General features: G+C 46.1%; 1 protein-coding gene across 2 annotated transcripts in view; it reads left to right on the forward strand.

The window, feature by feature from the left end:
• Positions 1-23,560, forward strand: part of FOXK2 (forkhead box K2) — a 71,079-nt gene that overhangs the window by 36,082 nt on the left and 11,437 nt on the right. For both annotated transcript variants that reach the window (XM_082442058.1, XM_082442057.1), the window contains exons 2-8: positions 5,095-5,289; positions 7,976-8,123; positions 11,677-11,823; positions 16,929-17,122; positions 17,939-18,114; positions 19,257-19,553; positions 19,775-19,984. In XM_082442058.1, coding sequence (XP_082298184.1) covers positions 5,095-5,289; positions 7,976-8,123; positions 11,677-11,823; positions 16,929-17,122; positions 17,939-18,114; positions 19,257-19,553; positions 19,775-19,984 — 1,367 coding nt within the window. The remainder of the gene's footprint in view (positions 1-5,094; positions 5,290-7,975; positions 8,124-11,676; positions 11,824-16,928; positions 17,123-17,938; positions 18,115-19,256; positions 19,554-19,774; positions 19,985-23,560) is intronic.

A 23,560-nucleotide genomic window follows, 5' to 3' on the forward strand; every position in this document is an offset into this window, starting at 1 on the left:
TGTGGGATCTAGTTCCCTGACCAGGTATCGAACCCGAGCCCCCTGCATTGGGAGCGTGGAGTCTTAACCACTGGATCACCAGGAAAGTCCCATTGTTTTGTAGAATATTTGAGGACAGGCCAGTTGTTTTGTAGAATATTTGTGTGATGTTTCCTCTTGGTGAGATCCAGGTTTGTTATTTTTAGCAGGAAATCCAAAGGTGAGGCAGTGTCTTCTCGGTGCCCCATGGCAGGGACACTGTTGCTGCTTTGTGCCCTGGCCATGAGGGTGGCATCTGCAGGCCTTGTCCCATTAAACTTTCTAAAATACTCTTTAAAAACTGAGGGACTCCAGAGTTATCCTAATAATGACTGTCTGAATCACATTCAGATGTGTTTTTTTAAGTAGGTAGAAATGGAGCCCACTTGTGGGGAGATTTTTCCAACTCATGAAGTGTGTCTGAGTAATCTGTGCCACGACAGAGAAGGATGACAGGAGGCTGGGGGACATGGTGGCCGTCCCCCCCGGGGCCTGCCGTCACTGTGGGGGCTGAGGTGGAAGGCTGCTCTGCTGCACTCACCGTTCCGAGTGGTGCTGTGGGGCCAGACCACTGTTCCTGCCTGTCTCGTCTTCTGTGGGGTAAAGGGTATGGGAGCCAACCTCTTCCTGAGACCAGCTACACCTCTGAAGTGGCCCAGTTGGACTTGGTTGTAGGGAATAGTTTGCCTAATTGGTTAATTGTTTGAACTTGCTTTGCATAGAGATATCACTAAATTTGACTTTCCATTTGGTTGGAGACTTATTTCATTATGGCTTATTTCTGCCTAGCTGTATGATGTCAGTGTTGAAGTATTTGCAGCAAGGCCTGGCTTTGTATTGATATATAAAGAACAGGTCTTCAGGGACTTCCCTGGTGGCACAGTGGTTAAGAATCCGCCTACCAATGCAGGGGACACGGGTTTGAGCCCTGGTCTGGGAAGATCCCACATGCCGCAGAGCAACTAAGCCCGTGCGCCACAGCTACTGAAACCTGCTCGCCTAGAGCCCGTGCTCCACAACAAGAGAGGCCACCGCAAGGAGAAGCCCACGCACCGCAAAGAAGAGTGACCCCTGCTCGCCGCAACTAGAGAAAGCCCGGGCGCAGCAGCGAAGACCCAATGCAGCCAAAAAATAAATACAGAAATAAAGAACAGGTCTTCAGAATCCTTAGAGCTTCTTTGTGAATCTGAAAATTCAGAGCTCTAGACCCAAGCCATTGGCTTGCATATCTCATTTGTAAGAGTTTCCATTCCAACAAGAAAAATGCCTGTCACCAAGTATAGGAGACTAAGAGAGAGGTGAAGAAAAAGATATTTGCAACTCTGAATTCGTATTAAAATTGTTAATGTTTATTCAAGTAAAAGAAACTTAGTTTTTATCAGGGTCCTTGCCTAAGTTTGAAACCATCAGCTGTTGTGTTGCTTCAGTTTTGATTTGTGGCTCAAGTTGTGCGGCTTCTCAGAGGTGCTCAGTACCTGGTCATTTTTTGCTTAGGGGTTTGCCGTTCTGCTTTCTGCTGTCTGGTTTTTCTTATTGTTCATTTTAAAATCTTTCCCTTTTCTCTGTTATTCTGTCATATTTCTCAGAGTTCTCGTAAACAGATGCATTTTTTTTTAATATATTTGTTTTTTTTAAAATTTATTTATTTATGGCTGTGTTGGGTCTTCGTTTCTGTGCGAGGGCTTTCTCTAGTTGCGGCAAGTGGGGACCACTCTTCATCGCGGTGCACGGGCCTCTCACTATTGTGGCCTCTCTTGTTGCAGAGCACAGGCTCCAGACGCGCAGGCTCAGTAATTGTGGCTCACGGGCCTAGTTGCTCTGCGGCATGTGGGATCTTCCCAGACCAGGGCTCGAACCCGTGTCCCCTGCATTGGCAGGCAGATTCTCAACCACAGCGCCACCAGGGAAGCCCACAGATGCCTATTTTTATACTGAGCTTTATTACAAATCTTTCAGGATCAGTTAAAGTATTTTTAAAGAGCACACGGTGTTAGGTATTGTGGTGGTATGAAGCAGTGTGAGACCCGGGCAGCATGCTCTTAATTTCCCAAATCAGTATAGTATCTTTTAGGCTCTTAAACCCTTTCCATGACCTGAAGTGCTTCATGGGAACGAGGACCAGAGTGCCCAGACGTAACAGCCTCTTGGTGGTGGTGTGGGGGAGACAGAGATCTGACACTCACCTTGCTTTGTCTGCTGTTTTAATGTTTTGCTGCTCTTTTTACTTTTGTGAAACAATTAATTAAAATTATCCCACTATTTTTTTTTAACATGTTGGGTAGGGTGGGCTGGGCTACCTAGTCTCTGTAATTAAGATTTGTTTATTTTATTAATTTATTTTATTTCTTTTTGGCTGCGTGGCATGTGGGACCTTAGTTCCCTGACCAGGGATCCATCCTGGGCCCCCTGCAGTAGAAGCATCGAGTCGTAACCATTGGACCGCCGGGGAAGTCCCTATCCCACTGTTTTTTATTTCTAGCTTAGAAAAGTCAAGCAGTGGCCATTCACATTCCCTAAAGGGGAACAAGGATTTCATCACTAATGGAACTCCATAGAGAACTCAAACACCGTTTTGATATATTTTGCTTTGAATGTAACCTACATAGAAAAATCGGTTATAATTATAACATGGGTGCCCATGTAATCACAACCCAGGTAAAGAAATAGGCCACTGTTAACCCAAAAGTATAGAATATGTGCTGTGAACCCCCTGACATGTTATCAACATTTTACCAATTTCTGTATCCATCTACAGATGGCTTTTTTTATTTAAAAAAAAAACACTTTATTGACGTATACTACATATACAGAAGAGTGTATGTTTCATACATGCATAACTCGATGAATTTTCACTAATAGGAACTCACCCATGTAATAATAACTCAGATTAAAAAACAAAGTTACCACACTACCTGGGTAGCTTTTAAATGTGTTTCATGGCTCATACACGTATGAGAAGTTCACGCTTAGATGCAAACAGAGATACCATTTTCACCTGTCAAGGGGGTGGGGTTAGTGGCACTGTCCACTGATGGCCAGGACACTCTCACATGCTGTCGGTCAGAGGCTGTCAGCAGGTGGCCTGACAGTGCCTTGCGTTGCTTTAGATGCCCTCTGTGCCCTTGGAGCCTGAGGTTTATGGATGGCGCCTGTGCCGTGGAGACGATTGTTGTCTTTAATTGGAAACTTTGGGAATAGGATACAAAGGAAGGAAGTTCTCCATGTGGTGGTGCTAGCCCTGAAGGCAGCGCTCAGCCGTCTGTGCGAACAGACCCTGTGGGTGACACTGAGGGAACGTGCAGACTGAGGGCCAATGTGCAGGGTGTGGTCCTATTTTGTGGAAAGCAGAAATAAACCCCGGGAGACGTGTAGGTACCCCTTGGGGGAGGGAGGAGTCCCATTCTCACATTCCCGTGTTGGAATTGTGCACAGTGCTTTGTTGCTTCCGTGGCACATGGAGGACAGGCAGGTGGGTGTGCTGCTCCTCTGGTGCAGTCTGGGCTTCTGTGAGTTCCCAGGTGATGACGGAACAAACAACACAGTGGATGGCGAGTGTCCAACTGTAGGAAAAGCAAGTACTATTGACATCTTACAGTGGGGCTGAAAGTAGTTTGGTTTTTTCATTTTAATAAACGTTTGAGTGTTTGATAAATATTTGAATTAATCCTCATGGTACTCTCAGAGAAAGATGCTGTCATCTGTTCTGTGGATGAGGAAACAGGCACAGAGAGGTAACTGCTCTGCAGGATCGGATGCCCTCGTGCTGGGTGACGATGCTTGTTCTAACAGCCTGACCTTCCTGCTGAACAATGACTATCGCCTGAGGACAGGGGCTCGGGAACTACAAATGGGAGGAAAAGGAGGAAACTTCCTTACTCCCATAATTGTTATATATATTGTGCTAGAAATTAAGGCCAGTGGGGTCTTAATCCCCTTCTTTTCTAGGCCTGGAGTTGATTATTCAAATCTCATGCTAACGACAAAGGGGCAGCTGCAATTGTGGGCTTCCCGTTTGTTGTATTCATGTGATTTGCTTGTTTTAATTACCTTTTTAATGTATGAAACTGGGCACTTGTTCATTAATTCCAACAAGTGTGTACTGAGGGCCTTCTCTGTATATACCAGGGACTCTTCTGGTCTCCATGTTATAGCAGTGAACTGAGCTTTGTTCTAATGGAGGTTGTATCCTATTGGGGTGACAACAAGCAAAAGTGGGGTAACATAGAATCATGTGGCCAGAGTGAAATGAAGAACAAGGCAGCAAGGGGAGGGTGTGGGGCGGTAAGGAAACCCTTGGATAGGCAGCTGAGGGGTGGGAGGGGACCCCTGGGTAGTGAGCAAGGGGAGGAACAGACAAGAGGCAGGGATGTGGGGTCTGACCCACAGTGGGGTGGGGGCCTCTGGGGTATTAAAGTGGAGGGAGGACAGCATGAGAGAAGGATCTCGAGAAGGAAAGAGCTGTGCCCCGAGGGCAGAAGAGACAGAGGCTGGCCTTTTTGTATCTTTGAACACCACATGCAGATCTTGCTGTTTTAGAAACACCCTGGCTACTGGCTGCAGACAGACTAGAGTGGGAACCTGAGAGAAGGGCTGGGCAAGAGATGTCATCAGAGGTAAGCAGGTGAGGGGCGTGCCTGGGGCGCCTCCTCCTTGTGATGGGACTGTCCATGCACTGCAGGGTTATTAGCAGCATTCCTGCCTGGCCTCCACCTACTCAATGCCAAGAGCACATCTCCAGGTCCCAAGCCTGTCTCCAGAGCCTGCCCAGTGTAGATTAAGTGGTATTTGAGTCTTTTTTGAGTCTCCTCTCCCTTTTTTTTTTTTCCTGTTGGGCTGGTCTAAATGATGTTTTTGCTTACTAGTGTTTTTAAATCATGTGATGCCTCCTTTGTGTTTCACTCATTAATCGACTTGTAACATGTGAGGTGAACTTGAAGTGGGCTTCTTTCCGACTCTTCCATGCAAGTCGAGGCTCCAGTATGTCTGGGGACACTCGGGCTCTGCAACCTGTTGTGGGTGGGGCATCCTGCCCACCGATCGGCAGATGGACGCTGACAGTTGGCTTTTCTTTTTTAGGTGCACGTTCAGGTTCCCGAGCACAAACATCAAGATCACATTCACTGCCCTGTCCAGCGAGAAGAGGGAGAAACAGGAAGCGCCCGAGTCCCCATTGAAGCCCGTGCAGGCTCACATCTCGCCGCTGACCATCAACATTCCAGACACCATGGCCCACCTCATCAGCCCCCTCCCCTCCCCCACAGGAACCATCAGGTACACAGCAGCTTCCATGGTAGACGGGGTCACCGTGGGGTCAGGGTGTGCATGTGCCAAGGTGGACATGACCCTGTCCAAATTTCAGTCCTTGCCTCTTGCAGTGGGACATTCAGAAGCCATCGTACGTCACAGTAGTGGGCAGCAGCACACAGCGACGTCTTCTCCCTTCCCTGGTGCTGACCTACATGGAGAGGGAGATGTTGAGGGCACTTAAAATATTGTTTGGTTTCTGAGCACTGTTTGCTGTTAGTTTCCTGCATATGAAACACAGTTCCCAAATGTTCCTTGTTTTCACTTGTGGATTCTTTTATTTGAGTGTAAGTTTAAAGGACAGATGATTTGTCTTATTGGTCTAAAGTGTGAGGTGGGTTTTCAGTTGCATTTTGAGTTTTTTGGTTTGCTACAGTTTCGTGCAAATTTTCATGACTTAAACTTTGGATTACTGAGTTTGACCACAGTGAGGTGACAAACTTCTGTTTGTCCTGATGTCCTAAGAGAGACTGGGAGCCTCAGGAAGTGGAGGATGGTGCCTTCAAGGCGTGCTCTCCACTGCATAACCCAGTGCAAGATGGTCATGTTGTGCCGCGCTTTCAGGGGGCAGTAGCTGAGGGTCAGGTCAGGAATTGCCCAGGACCAGCAGGCGCGACCCTAGGACAGGGCTCAGATGGTCGGTCCTCCTGTGTTCTGTTGGGTCTTAGAAGAGTGAAGTATGTATTCAGGCATCTTCTTCCATGTGAGTAATGTTAGACTTAGGTGCAAAAGGAATACATTTGCTTCTCTTGAGAGCCAAGCTCCTACTGTCCAGGTGTGTCCGCAGGGCATGGCTCGAGGCAGAGAAGGCCTTGCCTCGTCCACTGGGACTGACCCCTACATGTAGCAGAGCAAGGAGGGCACAGAGGGAACACTGGCAGCTCTGGGTTGTAGCTTTCAGTCGGACACTTCTGTTTCTTATCTTAAAAGCCAGCATGTACAGAAAGGTATCCTTCTGGAAAGGCCTGGAAGGAGTGTCAGGTAGACTCTGGCTGCACCCTTGCTTGGTGTTGTGTGAGTGCAGCTGCTCTCGGGCCCCTTCTCTGCCCCCTGCCATGGCTGCTCCGCTGAGGATGCTGCCTCTGTCTCTCCCACTTGGTTGAATTTGTCTGCATGTGACTAGATGGACCAGGTAGTAAGTGTGGCAGTGGGTAGGCAGAAGTCAGCAGCCGGTGGCCCGATTTTTATTCAGCACTGTGTGAAAAGTGCACAGAATTCACAGAGGAAGAGGAGAAAGCCCGTGTTTACCCACGTGGGACAGCGGCCCACAGTGGAAGCAGCAGCCTTAGGGTCAGGTCACTGGCAAACTGCCCGGCCATGTGGAGACAGACGTTCTGTGGGCGCTCAGGGAACTGGAGGTGGTTGGAAACTTTAGGGTTTGGGTCAGGAGCTGATGCAGTCTCTCCTCACCCCCTGCCCCATCTTCATCCTGTGTTCCTTGCTCATCCCCTCTTCATACCCCACCACCAGCACCGAGCAGCAGAGCACCCCTGCTGTTGAGACAGCTCACGGTGGTGGAGCCCACCACCACCCAGCCAGTGGGGCCACTCACCACATTGACCCTTCATTTATGTTAGCTAGTTTTAAAATCATAAAGCAGGAGTTCCAAGAGTGTGGTCCTGCCATCTGTCTTGTTCCTCTCTCCCCAGTGCTTTAAGAGTTGTTCCTGGCATGCGGTAAACACTTGTTTCGTGGGTGAGTGCATATACTGACGGTGCATGTTCATGGTAGAGAGTCCAGTAGTGCTTCAGAGGGTGCCAGGTAATAGTGTGTTGTTCCACCTCCTGGGCCCCTCCTTTCCAGTTCAGTTTTTTGGAGGTAACTACTATTTCTTAGGTATTTTTTCCAGAAATTTTCTGTACATTTGCAATACTTGACTTTTTTTTATCCAAAACATAAATGAGATCTAACCATACATACTGTTCTATAACTTACTGGATTTTTAAAACAGTTTTATCTTGGCATCCTTCCATTTCAGTAGCTTGTTCTCTTTTGTAAAGTATAATACTGTACAGAAAAGGGAGAATAAGTTAAATACATAACTTGGTGAATTACCACAAATGAATGTGGCTCTTAATCAGCAGACATCAAGAATCAGAACATTCTCAGCATCATGGCCAAGCCCTACCTTGTGAAAAAAGAAAGTGCATGTTTGAAAACAGGTTCCTGTTTCTGATTTCTGGGTGTTCCCTGTGAGCCCGTCACAGCCTGCGTGTCTGTATCCACGGCCTCCTCCCCTCTTTGTGCGTCCTGTCTTCAGCCTCGCTGCTGTCCCCCTCTCTTCAGACTCCCCCTGACCTTTCCAGTGTAGCTGGAAGCCATGTCCTTTGTCACAGCCTGTCCTCAGCTTCCTGGTGGGAGGGGGCGAGCAGAGCAGTGGTCTGTGTTCCTCTACCAGGCCGAGTCCTGGAGCCATCATGCATGGTTCTGTGTCCTTGGTAAGTTCCTAAGATGACACATGGGGAAGCAAATACCTGATTTCTTAGGGTGATCTTAAATTTCACAGAGTTAATGAGTCCATTTTTCCATGGAAAATGCTGAAGTTCTCTTACTTTTAAAATTTGTTTTCCTTGAAATAAGAGTCAGTTATTGAAACAGAGTGTGATGTACGTTTTACCATAGACTGATAGGAACAACCTTTTCTCGTCCACAGTGCTGCGAACTCCTGTCCATCCAGCCCCCGGGGAGCAGGGTCTTCAGGGTACAAAATGGGCCGTGTGATACCATCTGACCTCAATTTAATGGCCGACAACTCACAGCCAGAAAATGAGAAGGAAGCTTCAGGTGGAGACAGCCCAAAGGTAAATGTTTTATAGCCTCGAAACAGAACCCAAGGCCTGTTGGGGAGCCAGCTGTCCTCACTGCATTGGCTGCATGTCAAGGAACACCCCCCCAGGGCCTTTTGAGAAGTGCACATCTACGCGGATGTTGGGTCATTGCTGAGCATGTTCTCAGTGCTGGGCACTAGAGATGCGTTCTTTTGGTCATTCAGCACTGGGCCCTCCTTGGTGGCAGCTATGGGCCCAGGTGCTGAGAGCTTGAACCCTTGGTCCTCACAAGGTCACTGCCTGGTGTCCTAGGAGACCACTCTTGGGATTTAGTCCTCCTGTCCCAGATGCTGAAGGTTGCACACAGACATGTCTGAATGTACATGTGAACACATATGCACACAAACACACCTTAGAGAGGGCACATCAGTTCCCCTTTTGGATGGTAATTATTATTTTTTTTTAAATTTTATTTATTTATTTAATTTATTTGGCCGCATCGGGTCTTAATTGTGGCATGTGGGATCTTCGTTGCGGCACACAGGATCTTTCATTGTGGCACGCAGGCTCTTCGTTGTGGTGCGCGGGCTCCTCTCTAGTTGTGGAGCACAGGCTCCAGAGCGTGTGGGTTCAATAGTTGCGGCATGCGCGGGCTCAGTAGTTGTGGCGCTTTGGCTCAGTAGTTGCAGCACACAGGCTTAGTTGCTCTGCGGCATGTGGGATCTTAGTTCCCTGACCAGGGATCAAACCCACATGCCCTGCATTGAAAGGTGGATTCTTAACCTCTGGACCACCAGGGAAGTCCCTGGATGTTAATTATTGATGGCCCACAGTAGGACCCTGCTTATTTCTATTCTTTGACCCAGTAACACCCCTTCTAGGACTTCATTTAAGGGAAATGGACAAAAATCTCAAAACAAAAGTTCATATAAAACAGAAAATTGAAAGCAGCCTAAATGCCCCTAACTGACGGAAGAATGATTAAGTAAGGGGATATTATGTGGCATAGTTACTGATATGGAAGTGCTCTTGATATAATGCTACGTGAAAAAATAAAATAAAACCAGGCATAGTGTTACTTTATGTATTTATAAAATGTGGTATATTCGTGTCATAGGACACGTCATAGCCATGGAAATGGTTAAGCCGTGGCTGCGCACTGTCTCTCCACAGCAGCCAGGAGCCTCTTGCACAGGGTGCTGGGCAGGGGCAGACACAGAGGGGCACCCTCTGTTGGATTCCATTTTTGTCCATAGTCCATTTGCCTGTTTAAAACCAGGCAAAACTAAATTGTTTCAAGATGCATTCTTAGATGGTAAAACTTAAGTCACAGTAAGGTTATGATTAGTATAAAATGTCAGGAATAGTGGTGGCCTCTCTGGGAGGCAGAGGGGGCACGAGGAAGCTTCTGAGACGTGGGCTGTGTTCTCTCTTGACCTAGTGTTGGTTGTACTGTTGTTCACTTTACAAAAATTTGTTTTTTACCTGATATGGGTGTATTATGGGCTTTTCTGTCTGTGTTATGTTTTTCAATGTAAAAAAGCTTTTTTAAAAAATTGAAATGTATAGAAGAAAGATAACAAACACAGCAGCATAGGCACAGTGAGGAAGGCTTTGTACTCTCACCTGGTGTGTACTCCAGCTCAGCCACTCCACCGTCCCTTTCCTGTAACTCAGCGTGAGCTCACTCAGGGGACAGACAGGGCAGAGCCTGGCCCAAGTGCTCAGGAAATATCAGCTTTTTAAAAGTGGGGTGCTGGGGACTTCCCTGGTGGTGCAGTGGTTAAGAATCAGCCTGCTAGTGCAGGGGACATGGGTTCGAGCCCTGGTCCGGGAAGATCCCACATGCTGCGGAGCAACTAAGCCCGTGTGCCACAACTACTGAACCTGCCCTCTAGAGCCCGAGAACCACAACTGCTGAACCCGAGTGCCAGAACTACTGAAGCCCGCGTGCCTAGAGCCCGTGCTCCACAGCAAAGGGAAGCCACTGCAATGAGAAGCCCGCGCACTGCAACGAAGAGTAACCCCTGCTCGCCGCAACTAGAGAGGGCCCGTGCGCAGCAACAAAGACCCAATGCAACCATAAATAAATGAATGAATGAATGAGTGAATGAATGAATGAATGAATGGACGGATGGGATGCTAACGGACTTCCCTGGTGATCCAGTGGCTAAGACTCCCAATTCAGGGGGCCCGGGTTTGATCCCTGGTCAGGGAACTAGATCCCACATGAACTTAAAAAAGATCCCACATGCCTCAACTAAAAAAAGATCCTACATTGACGCAGCTAAAGATCCTGCACGTCACAACGAAGATCCCGCGGGCCACACCCTGGTGCAGCCAAATAAATAAATATTTTTAAAAATAAAAAAGTAAATAAAAGTGGGGTGCTGGGATAACAGGTGGTTCAGTCTTCCAGTGCAGAGCACATGCCCACGGCCAGCTGTCAGGACTAAAGTTAGCCTGTACAGGTGAAGCCTGCATTCCGTTCTTTGGCACTTCACTTTCCTTCCTCACCCATCCTACAGTCCTCTGCTTGTCTGCCCATTTGTATTTATCTCTAAACAATATCTAAATTGTTCATTTCTAAACCTCATATAAGGAATATCATCTTGAATGTATTCTTTTGCAGCTTACTGTTTACATTCAATGTTAGGTTCTGTGGTTTCTCTGTTGATATGTGTATTTCCCAGTTCACAGCCAGAGGTGCACCCTCTCCCCAGTGGGCTTGTGCACGTGTATGGGGTTCTGAGTTGTCACAATGGCAAAGAACCACTGGTGGCTTTGAGTGCGCTGGGACCAGGAAAGCCAGCATCCTGTGGTGTGCATGGCAGCCCTGCACACCTGAACAATGCCTGCCCGAGTGCCTTGGACCCCGGTGTGGGAACCCTGCGTCTGGCTCCTGGTGCTTTCCTCTGCGTGGGGTTTTCTTACAGGAGGAGCCTCTTGATGGACACTTGTTTCTGAGTGGTCCTTACTCTGGCGCTGGGGTGTTCAGCATTCCTGCCCCATCTCCTTGTGTGTATGAGGACCCCCACAGGGGCCTGAGAGAGGGTGGCTCGCTCCACCCTTCGCCACCACTGTCCTGGCCCAGCTCTTCACTTGACTGCTAGAGCCACGTGATGGTCCTCTGGCATGGTTTAGTATGCATGCTGTGAACCCTGCTGAGGTGAGGCAGCTTTTCTCATTTTCTTATTCTTTTCGTTTTTACCATTTGGACTTTTTCCTTATGTGGTTTTAATGTTCTTTTTTATGCTGCTGTACATGCATCCATTTGCTTCCTCCAAATTTTCCAAATGCTTTCCCATCATATTATATTACTTTTTTTTCTTCCCCCTGCCACGCGGCTTGTGGGATTTTAGTTCCCTGACCATGGATCAAACCTGGGCCCTCAGCAGTGAGAGCGCAGTGTCTTAACCACTGGACTACCAGGGAGTTCCCCCCATCACATTAGATTACTTTTATAGGAAGGAAAACTAAGCATTATCATAGGAATGCTCAAAAATGTCAAGAATCCTGAATTTTAGTAAATTTAGTAAAAATTTTGATAACTTCAATACTTTTTTTTTTTTTAACTTAAACACAGGATGATTCAAAGCCACCTTATTCCTATGCACAATTAATCGTACAAGCAATTACGATGGCTCCTGATAAACAACTCACCCTAAATGGAATTTATACGCACATCACGAAAAACTATCCCTACTACAGGACTGCGGACAAGGGCTGGCAGGTAAATCCATTTCAGTTGTTATTAAATGTTTCTGTTACATGTCTTGTAGATGCTGGTTGGCAAATGAGAAGAGAATTGAGCTGCTATGTATGTAGCTGGGGCACAGGTAGAATGAGATGAGTGAGGGTCTCTTGTGCCGAGAAAGGAAGAGGCCTGCTGTTGCCACACTCTCTCTGACCTCCTTAGTGCAGAGTGGGAGGAATAGCGGTTCTAGAAGAAATCTCACCACTGTTTCTTACTGTTATGGTCTCCATGGATGGGAAAGGTGTGGATCGTTTGAGATGTTTCTCTTGGACCAGTGCAGTTCATATGTCTAAAGTGAGGGAGAGTTAAAAATCTTGTCCATCCATTTACTTTGGCATTCTTCTGTCTTCCTTAGCTATACATCTGCTGACATACGTAGCTTTTTGAAGTTTGCACAGAGATGGTTTTCAAACTGTTTTACTGAGGAACCCTTTCTTCAAAAGATACCTCCTCCAGTTGGCCAGTATACAAAACAGATGAACACAGCGCTGCCCTGTTTCAATTGTCCACCTGTACTTCCAGCCTATTCCTAGGCTGTCTGTGAATCCAGGCCTCCTCAGAGGACACTTTGAAATTGGTGCATAGTATTTCCATTTTTTAGCTTTTTAATTTAGTTTAATTTTTAAACCTCTACATTGTGTATGTTTTTCCTTGTTCTGCGTGTCTATGTTATGTGTGGACATTTACTAGGTGTTTAGCAGGACCTCACTAATTCATACAGTATGGGAAAGGGTAAGTTTGAAGTATGGAATAGTAAAAGCATCACAAAAGAGAGAAGAAACATACATTTACATATTTTGAATTTATTAAGTAACCAGGAATGGCTACAGAATTCCTTTGAGGCTTAATGAGTAAATGATCCTTTGAAAAATACATCTGTTGAACCATAACCATAATCAAGTGATGTGGGCGGGATAGGGGGTAAGCCATTCTGTTTACGGAGGGTAAAAACTTTTCTCTTCCATCTGCAGATGTATAAACGTGTTGTAATAAAAATAGTATTCCAGCCAAATCCTGACTCTTTCCTCTGTAAGGGGTCTTTAGTCATGTAAAGACTAAAGGTACGAAATGAGACCTAGCCTATCCTCCTGGCCTGGAGCATCTGTGCCTTGCCCGCCTTCCTGTTCACAGCAAGGTGGCATTTCTTAGTTGGCCATGAGGGAAACAGTGGCTCGGGAGAACACTTCTGTATCCAGGTACCTGGCAGTTCTCTTAAGATGATGTACAATTAGGTCCCAGCAGTACTTACCGTATTTTAATCTGTAACAGTGAGGTTGTGCTTCAAAGAAAATGAAAAACAAAAGAAGCAGAAGCAGACGACAGTCTATATCCATGTCCATGTCACACAACTCCCTGGGCACAGGCAGGTGAGGTCTGTCACAGAGTGTCCTGTCCAGGAGCTGTGTGTAGAATTCTGATGATTTGAAATGCCAGTGAGCTGGGTTGTAATGGGAGTGAGTGTTTCTGAAAAGCCTGGCCAGACTTTCAATGGTGTGTTTCCCTTCTGGTCTATGACCATATTTCCCTGTGCTTTGTAGCATCCATTTACGGGAGAACTGATTCCGTGCATCACAGGGTTTTCTTGCTAAAGAAGACTGAAGGGCGACCTCCTCCTGGCCTCGGGGTCCTGGGGAGTGAGTCAGTCAGGAGGGGCCGTGATCACGGAGAGGCGAGGCCTGTGGAGGTGACCCCTGAGTACACTGATTGCTGCTGGCTCCTGAAGTGACTTCACAGCCCACTTAGAACTGAGAGTTATAAACACCCTCTCTACTGAACTGTCATTAACGCTTGTTTTTATTGAAACATCTTCTTTTCTGTCCAGATAAAGGTTCGTAAGGGTGACTGCGCCTCTTGCCCGTGTAAGGCTGTTCCTGGGACATTTCACACCTCCTGCTCCAGCTATTTTAGCGAGAAAGGGCTTTCTTGCTCCAGCCCTCCTTTAATTCATGGATATGCACTCAAATTCCTGTCCTCAGCAGTCCTTGCTCTCCCCAGCATGCCCGCATGTGTTGTTTTCTGCCATGGGACTCTCTGAGCTGCCCATCCTGAGGGACTGCACTTACAGACTCTACACGGAAGGCTCATTCCCATTCCCTCTCTCCTGGATGAAAACAAAAAGCCTTCTATTTTGCAACCTTGTTTCATAAAAGACCCATATCCTTTTTCTTTTGAGAAAAAAAAAAAACCAACTGTCAACCAAAACAGCCCATTTTTCAAGTGTGGATTTGCAGACTGCATCCTGCCCTCCCCAGTGGGGCAGGGGAGATGGTAGTGCCATGCTTCTCGGAGCTCAGGTCCCGGTGCTTGAGCCCCTTGCTCTGCCTCAGTTCCTAAGATGACGCCTGCGGACACTTCCCACCACGCCAATTCTGAGCACTTAATGGAAATCCATGTCTCCTTTCAGACTTACTTTTGGTATTATGCAGTCTACCCATGCCAAAAGCTTATTGATTAATCCGGAGCAAACTTGAGGATAAAGCAAGATGGTCTGAGTAACACTAGCTGGAAAGATGGCATATCTCTTTTGGTTGCATACTTATGCCAAAATGTTTCACTTTGTTATGACTTATAATTTTACCCCGCTCAGAATTGAGGTATTTGTTGTGACTGAAAAGTTTGAGAATTCTGGAGCTCTTGGCCTCTGAAAGGACCAGAGCTGGTTTCTGAAAGTAGAGGGAGTGACTTGTGCTCACCCACTCCCTGCACACTGGACTCTCCTCTGGAAGGTCCTTCCCTTAAATTTCTTTACAAGTCCTTACTATGCTGAGTACACATGGGCAAATGCTCAGTGCTGAGTGGGACTAACAGACACAAACTGCCCATGAGAAGTGTAGGTTACGGGCAGGAAGTCTGGAGGCGCTCAGGGAGGACGGCACAGAGCAGGCACGAGTGATGAGCTCTGTGCCTTTCCCCTTTGTCAGCTGGGCTCTGGGAAGCAGCCCCTACTGGGGAGAATTTGGGGGAAAGAGAATGTGCACAGTATTGAAGATCCTTTTCTTCGTATTTAGTTTTAAATAATAACCTGCCTTCTCCCTGAATACTTTAAAATAATTTCTGAATCACTGGAATTGAATCAGTGTGGTTTAAATGTATATAGCTTGGTTTGATCAAATTACAAGGGCCTTAAATTACCTTAGAAATACAATTATTTATTCTATCTGTGTATACATTAAATATCTCTTATTACCTCTTCATGTTTTCTAGAGTCTTGTTGGCTGGAGAATCACAGGTGACCAGTAATTGGGGTCATTTGTCTGTGAGATTGTTGTTGGAGCGCAGAGGAAGTTAGACCCTCTTTTGATGGTGCAGACTGGGTTCTGTTACATTTTCAGAACAGAAAATAGCAACTCCCTGACCTAAGGACTTAACTGTACAGTTTGTCCGTGGTGTGAGGGTTAACGGAACAGCTGTATTGCTGACCTGGTCCTGACCTTTGTCAGTGGGTAGAAATCCTAGTGCCCAGTCCCCTGAAGTAGCACTTCCTGCCTCCAGATTCCCACTGTGCTAACCTCCCTTTCTCCTCCTAACAACATGCATGTGAACCTACTTCACCCCAGTCAGTGCAGTTCCAGCCTTCACTTGAGGCTCGGCACCTCCCTTGTCACGTGTCACCTAGCACTGTGGCTTAGTGGTCACTTCTGAGCTCCCATCTGGGTGCCGGCCTCCCACAGCGCAGTCAGGAACTCTGGACCCTCACCCACAGTTCACAGTGAGAGTGTCCTCCAGTGTCATCATCTGGGCTGGCTTTTCTCAGTCTTTTTTCTTAGAATCTGCCTTCTACTCCACACTCGAAAGGTCTGAATGCAGATGGAGAAGGATTGCCTTCTCTGTCTTGATGGGGGCACCAATAACAGATTCGATTTTCTGGAGGGATTGGTAGGCGTTGGTTGGTTATCAGCCAAACCCTATGATAAAACGTCATAGCAAGTATCTGTGGTTATGCATATATTCTAAATCTAATATACTACATCTGCTTATAAACAATCTCACAAATCACAGACATAGCTTAGCCTGTCCCTTCATGTTGCCAATGAGGTGACTGACATCCACAGGCATTGGTGGTTCGTCGTGGCCTGTGACTGGTCTGGTTCTTGAATAGTCCCTTAGATTGGTTGTAAAGTAGTATTTGACATGTGTTGATTTCTGAGCCACCTCTGGGAATTCAGAATTTCAGGTCGTGACTAGCAGTTCTATTAGAAAGTTAGTTGGAGAACTTAGAAATGATTTTTGGATAGCCAGAATTTTAGTTTGGGTTGAAACTTTAATAGTTTATTAATTTTAAATTTAAGCATTAATGTAAATGCTGAAAGGATCTGAATGCAGGACTTCCATCCAGCTTTTCCTGACCTTTCGTAGGTCTCAGATTTCGGTGCATCAGGGAGCTGTCCTCAAATCATGTGTAAACTGTGAGCTGAGCTTTTTGTAATAGAAAGCAGAATGGACTTAGGAATTGAGAAAATTTTTCTCAATGTGCCTCACAATATTATTTTGAGAATCAAAGTATATAGAAGTTCTTTTATGGGAAGATGGTGTCAATAATATTTCTCAAACTTTGGCTCATTTTTTCTCCTTTGCTGGTTTGCCAAATACCTTATGCTGGATTAATTCATTTTAAAGGTTGTGACAGTTTCTATAAGCTAATTTTGCGCTCAAAAAAGTATTTTAAAGGAATAGTGGATCTCAGCGCTGTCCTTCTCCAAACAGGGAGAGGTCACAGTGATAGCCCTTGATTTCCTACCTGGTAAAAAGGTGGAAGTTGATGTTTTTCCCGTTGGAAATAGCCTCTTCCTGTGTGGTGTAGATTTCTCACCCCTTCCCCATTCCCAGTTCCCTTCCTTGCCTCCTGGTGCCCATCCTGCCATGCTGTTCACAGTGCCCTGTGTCCTTGTGTCTTTTCCTCTGTAGAAGCCATGTCGCAGCCTCTGAGTAGCCACACCCCGCAGTTCCTCCTTCACTTTGGGGAGGGCCGGTTCCTTCCAGCACAGAGCTGCAGGACCTTTGCAGGGCACTAAAACTGGGGCACATTTTTATTTCTCAGCAAAGAAATATATGAATTCTACGTATTTTTTTATGTTTCATAGAATTCAATTCGCCACAATCTCTCTCTGAATCGTTATTTCATCAAAGTACCACGTTCCCAGGAAGAACCAGGCAAAGGCTCATTCTGGAGGATAGATCCTGCCTCTGAAAGCAAATTAATAGAGCAGGCTTTTAGGAAAAGACGGCCTAGGGGCGTGCCTTGCTTTAGAACCCCTCTGGGACCGCTCTCGTCTAGGTAAGGAAAAAAGACAAACAAAAAGACCTCATTTAATGGTCAGTAAATTTACCTTTGATGTATTGGTAAATTTTCCTTTTGAAAATGAAGGAATTACCAAATGCATTATGATTAAATGTTGGGTTGGGGATTTGGAAAAAAAAAAAAAGTGTTGGATGCCACCCATGTATTTTTGTTTCTAGTGGTCTGAAACAATTCAGATTATAAAGTTTTACTTGAATTTCATTCCTATGTAACATTGTTGCTTCATTGAATGCATATTGTCAATATGATGAGTCGGCAATATCACGATGCCATGTTGATGAATAATGTTTTTTCCTTTTTCTTGGATGTGAAAAGCTCTTTAAAGCTACATCTTAGCTGCTTAAACTCAAGATTGGTTTATACAGTATTAATTGCCTGATTTTAAAATCCATATTTTTAGCTCCATTAGATTTCTGTTTTTAAACAAAAAAAGAAATGACTGTAACGTTAAGTCTTGAGCCCCAGCTGGCTCGCACGCTGCTGGCTCCTGCTGCCTGGCTGTGGATGGGAGCTGCCTAGGGAAGCAACCAGTCCCGCCCCATGCTGTGCGGCCTGTGCTGGGTGTGGAGCAGCGGCACCCTGCATACAGTGGCTCTGTCACAGCCATGCCAGCCTCGCTGAGTGTCCGTCTCAGGTCACAGGCATCACACCTAAAGTAAGACTTATGGAACTGTAGTTGGTTGGCAGAAGACAAATGACACCTTTGTTTTTGCAAAATACGCCTATTAAAACAAGGCAGCTTTATGAGTGCTTTACCTGTAAAAATCCACTGTCTTCTTTTTGGTCATACAGAAGTGCCCCAGCCTCTCCCAATCATGCTGGAGTGCTGTCTGCTCACTCCAGTGGCGCCCAGACCCCTGAGAGCCTGTCGAGGGAAGGTTCACCGGCCCCTCTGGAGCCCGAGCCTGGTGCCTCACAGCCCAAACTCGCTGTCATCCAGGAGGCACGGTTTGCCCAGAGTGCACCAGGTGAGATGTGCAGAGGGCAAGTGTGGTGGGAGAGGGGTGGGTCAGATGAGCATGTGAGCCAGTCTCATCAGAGAAGAAATAGCAAGAGGCCTTGGATCCTTTGCACCTTGTGCCTGATACTTTCTGCATAGTACCTGAATGTTATTTTATAGGCTCTGAAAAATTAATTGCACTGCGTTAAAAAAAAAAAAATCAGTCAACATTCTTTTATGACTCTGTGTAGGTGCCTGAAATATTTTAGAATTAACCCATTTCTTAGTTGCTTTATCATTCAAAAATCTATGAAAAAGATTTCCCTTGTAAAGAAATAATATAAATTTGATGAAGTAGACATTAGCAGCAAAAAAAATGTCTATTTAATGAATAGGTGAGCATTTCTCAGTGTACTTACAAAGTCGCAATGTAGAATAAAAATATGTGCCCTGGGGAATTAAAAAAAAAAAAAAAAAGTAGTGTGAAAATGTGTCCAAAGTAATTGTTATGGTTCCTAGTTGGTTGGCAAAATGTGCATTTTGGTATATTGGAATTCCTGGCCATGCTGGCAATACCCCCTGCCAGCCCCCATTCCTGTTGCTGGAGTCCAAACACCCAAATCAGAAAGAACAGAGACTGGCAGAGCTGCTGGCTGCCAGCTCTGTCTGCACACTTCCTGCTCCTCTGTACCCATCATAAGATGGAGACTTTGATCTTAGGGAACATGGCCCCCTCCTTCAGGCTTCATTGGGCACCTTCTTCCCATATCTTGTGTTGAGGTTTTCTTTTTCATGAGAGAACTGTGGGAAGAGGTGTTGTAAGAAATCTGAACAGGCACTTCCCTGGCGGTCTAGTGGTTAAGACTCCGTGCTTCCACTGCAGGGGGCCCGGGTTTGATCCCTGGTCAGGGAGTACCGCATACGGCATGGTGCGTACAAAAAAAAAAGAAAAGAAATCTGAATGAAGCAGAGATTGCCTTTTTAGCAGTTAGATATACATTAAATATCCCCATTAAATATGTCATTTCTTTCATCATGAATGACTTTATTATTACCAGGTGAAAGGGGCCATGTCCTGTTTTCTTAAATCAGTCTGCATGTTGCTAGTGAGGGGTCATAGTTAGTTGGTTTGGGATGTATGAGCCTCACCCCCACTCCCGTCCTCGGTAGGCTCACCTCTGTCTAGTCAGCCCGTCTTAATCGCCGTGCAGCGACCACTGCCACCGACGATCAAGCCTGTTACCTACACTGTCGCCGCCCCTGTGACCACCTCGACCTCCCAGCAGCCCGTCGTGCAGACGGTTCACGTCGTCCACCAGATCCCAGCGGTGTCTGTCACCAGCGTGGCCGGACTGGCCCCGGCAAACACGTACACCGTCACAGGACAGGCCGTGGTCACTCAGGCGGCCGTGCTGGCGCCCCCTAAGGCAGAGCCACAAGAGAATGGAGACCACAGAGAAGTAAAAGGTGAGCAGCAGAAGCAGTCACTTCGGGCAGCTTTTCAAGCTCTTAGAAACCCACCAGCCTCATTCATCCTGACCCCCTTGCTAACATGTTACGTAACGTTGTGACGGAGCAGGGCTGCTCGCCGCCTGGTTTGTTGTACTTCAAACTAGTGAGATTTCTGTAAGCTACCCAGTAATATTAGTTGGTGTCACTTTTTCTCTTTTCCTTTTCTTTGAATTTAGTGAAAGTAGAACCTATTCCTGCGATTAGCCATGCCACACTAGGTGCTGCTGGCCGGATCATTCAGACGTCACAGACCACCCCTGTCCAGACGGTCACCATAGTGCAGCAGGCACCTCTAGGTCAGCACCAGCTTCCAATAAAAACTGTAACACAAAACGGGACTCACGTGGTGCCAATCCCCGCCGCTGTCCACGGCCAGGTGAATAACGGTAAGCAGTGTCCTCCGTGGGTTACTGGGTGCTAACAACTCGAGCAAAGGTCCTCTGCTGTCCTTTTATGAAGCATGGTGTTCAAGGTTTTCATTCTGACTGTTACAATTTTAATTTTTTTGTCTGAAGAAATATTTGCATTTCTAAACTATAGGAAACTGAATAGTGCTATAGGATACCGGGGAATTGGCTGTGGGAATTGGCTCCCATGTGATTCCCATTGGAGGAGCCATCTGAAGAGAGAAGCATTTCTAAATATAGTAAGTCCCCTACATATGAAAAAGTTCCATTCCAAGAGCACGTTCATAAGTCCAGTTTGCTCGTAAGTCCAACAAAGTTAGCCTAGGTACCCAACTAACACAATTGGCTGTATAGTACTGTACTGTTAATAGGTTTATAATAACTTTTCATACAAATAACACATAAAAAACAAGCAAACACAAAAAATAAAACATTTTTAATCTTACAGTACAGTACCTTGAAAAGTACAGTAGTGTACAGTACAACAGCTGGCATACAGGGGCTGGCATGGAGTGAACAGGCAAGAAACGTTACTGACTGGAGGAGGGAGAGGAGGTGGGAGATGGTAGAGCTGAAGGATCATCAGCAATAGGAGACGGAGGGCAAGCTGCAGTTTCACCCATGCCTGACGTTGATGGACTGCACATTTGCACCTTGAAAGTTTGCAACTTGAAGGTTTGTATGTAGGGGACTTACTTATCCAGAGAGATGAAAATACTCCCACCTTTTGTAGATATCTGGGTGTGGCCTAGAAGCAACCTGGGGGCTGTCCCAGCTGATCTGTCCAATGGTGGTGCCCTCTCCTGGGGCAGGGGTGTGCTTGAGAGTATCTGATGGTGGAAGGGGAGAATGCTGGTCTCCTGTTCTCTTTGCTCTGAAAGCCCTCTGGAGCCCTGTGCACATAGCTCCCGCAGATGTTCTGACGTGGACGAGCCTAAGGGAGCTTGGCTTTTAAACCAGAGGACAGAGAACCTTCTTCCACCCAGTCCTGTGGAGCAGTGTGAAGGGTAGGAGTCCAGCTGGCTGTTAAGTCAGCTCAGGAGTTTGGGGTCCTTGGAACTGGTGTTCAGACGTCTTTGCCGTGGGTCTTCACCCAGGCATGTGGAGTGCTTGCTGTCCACACATGTGGGCTGTCGTGATTCAACTACAGGACTCCAGGCAGTAGAATCAGAAGCTACTGGCTCAAAGTAGCTCTCTGTGCCCAGAGGTAGTTTCTTGGAAAGAGGGTGGGGAACAGAAGGCTTAATTGTGTTGACCTCTGAATCCTTCCTTACTGAGCTATTAAGGGACAGAGACCTGGGACAGACACCTCATGTGATTCTGCTTCCCCCTTGCTCCTCCCCAAATTTAATGGACGAACAATATCTGCGACCTTTTCTAGGGAAGACTAACCACTGAGAGTTTTTTGTTTTTAAGTAATAGGTAACATGCCGCTTGTGGATAAATTGAGAAGTTTGCAACCAGTTGCCCATTTAAAATGCTTTCTTCCTCAAGCCCGGTGTCTCCTAAGTAACTAAGAGTTTTTCAGGCCTCATTCTTCTTTTCTCCATGAATAACTTGGTTGTCACAGGTGGTCCAGATGTGGCAAACCTGGTGGCCCGGTGTGTGGCTGGGAGCAGGTGGTGTCAAGAGGTGGACGGTCTATTTCTGGTCAGAGCCGTTCTTCCCTGTCTTAAGCCATGGTGTAGGCTGTTGATTCCCAGATACCATGTGCCTTAGAATCACTCAAGGGCTCCCTCCCAGAGTCCCCAACTGAGCAGGTCTGGCCTGGGACCCAAGAATGTACATTTCTCACATGTTCCAGACCTTCTGAGAGCCGCTGTGCAGGTCAGGGCCCTTTTATGGCCACCTGTCTAAGGAGTTTGAGAAACTGTGTATCCTTTTCACATACTTAAATTGGTGTCTAAAATTTTTCTTTATAAATTTAATAAGCAAGGAATTAAATTTTCCACTATTGAAAATACTGATGTTTTATTTTAAAATATTTTTTTTATTTTTATTTTTGGCTGCACTGCACAGCTTGCGGGATCTTAGTTCCCCAACCAGGATTGAACCTGAGCCCTCAGCAGTGAAAGTGCGGAATCCTAACCACTGGACCACCAGGGAATTCCCAATACTGATGTTTTAAAATAAAACTTACATTATTCTTTTAAACGTGCTCCTGGCTCTAAATACTGCTCTGATTTGATGCCCATTCTCACCCGCATATCGGCACACAGACAAACAGGCTCGCCAATCCTCGTGGCTCAGTCCCATGTCCCCCACAGATTTTGTGCTAGTGCCACATATTTTATGCTTAAATGTCATTTACTGAGTACATATTTTCTTTGCAATAATAAAATGGAGAAATATTAGAGATTTAATTGTCTATGACTATAAGGATTCATTTATCAATCGTTATAACTACAGAATTGATCAAAATCAAACTTACAATTCTTTAAAAATTGTATTTGGGAATTCCCTGGCGGTCCAGTGGTTAGGACTCTGCACGCTTTCACTACCACGGACCCGGGTTCAGTCGCTGGTCAGGGAACTAAGATCCTGCAAGCCGCATGGCACAGCTAGATAGATAGATAGGTAGGTAGATAGATAGGTGGTATTAAAGATGCATTTCTCAATATATCTGGGCTTTAAAGAAAACCACACAATTATTGTATTATATTGACGATCACTGCTGGGAACAGTAGGCAAAGTGCTGGGTCAGCCCTGAGAAACTTTGTTCCCACTCAGAAGAAGGAAGGGTAGAAGAAATGCTAAAACTCCTTCCAGTTTTAGTCATCTTTTAGTGGGAATTATCCGTTAGTGGGAAATTTTATTGGTTCTCCTTGAATTTAGTCTCAAACTTTTACTTAGAAATCACTTGGTCTAGAAGAGGATTTGATGTCTAGTCAGTAGTAAGTCAGCTTCACAGTGCCAGTGTTTTCACTCTTCCTTTGTTTCATGCTCCATCTTGACATTTGCATCCCCAAAAGCAGCCCAGGTGAGTGGGTGAGAGAGAGGCTGTTGAGAAAGGGGAGGAGGGAGGAGGTGGCAGATCAGCTTTTAGAAAGATTCCATGGGCAAGTGGAGACTCTGATGGTGGTGTTTTTGAAAACTGATGTTGGGTGTGATGTGGATGCTGTATGACCCAGCTGTGACCTCCCTTACCCTTGAAAGTCACTCTCAAGAAAGGGAAGCAGTGCCTAGTACTAATGAATTTTGAAAATCAGAAGCTTTGATATTTTAAATTTTTATTATGGAAAATGACAAACTTTCTGAAAATTAATTCACAGCCAGCCTTGTTCCATATTCCCCACCCGCCCCATCTGCTCCCACCCAGATCCAGACATGTCATTCCCTGTTTTGGCATGCGTCTCTAAAGATAAGGACTCTCTTTTAGTATATAAGCACAATACCACTGTTATAGTTTTAAAAATAAACAATAATTCTTTTAGTTAGTTTTTGGCTGCGTTGGGTCTTCGTTGCTGTGCACAGGCTTTCTCTAGTTGCGGGAGTGGGGGCTACTCTTCGTTGCAGAGCACAGGCTCTAGGCACACGGGCTGCAGTAGTTGTGGC

Source organism: Balaenoptera physalus, assembly GCF_965194825.1.
Source record: "Balaenoptera physalus genome assembly, chromosome: 20".
In the NCBI taxonomy this organism is placed as follows: Eukaryota; Metazoa; Chordata; class Mammalia; order Artiodactyla; family Balaenopteridae; genus Balaenoptera; species Balaenoptera physalus.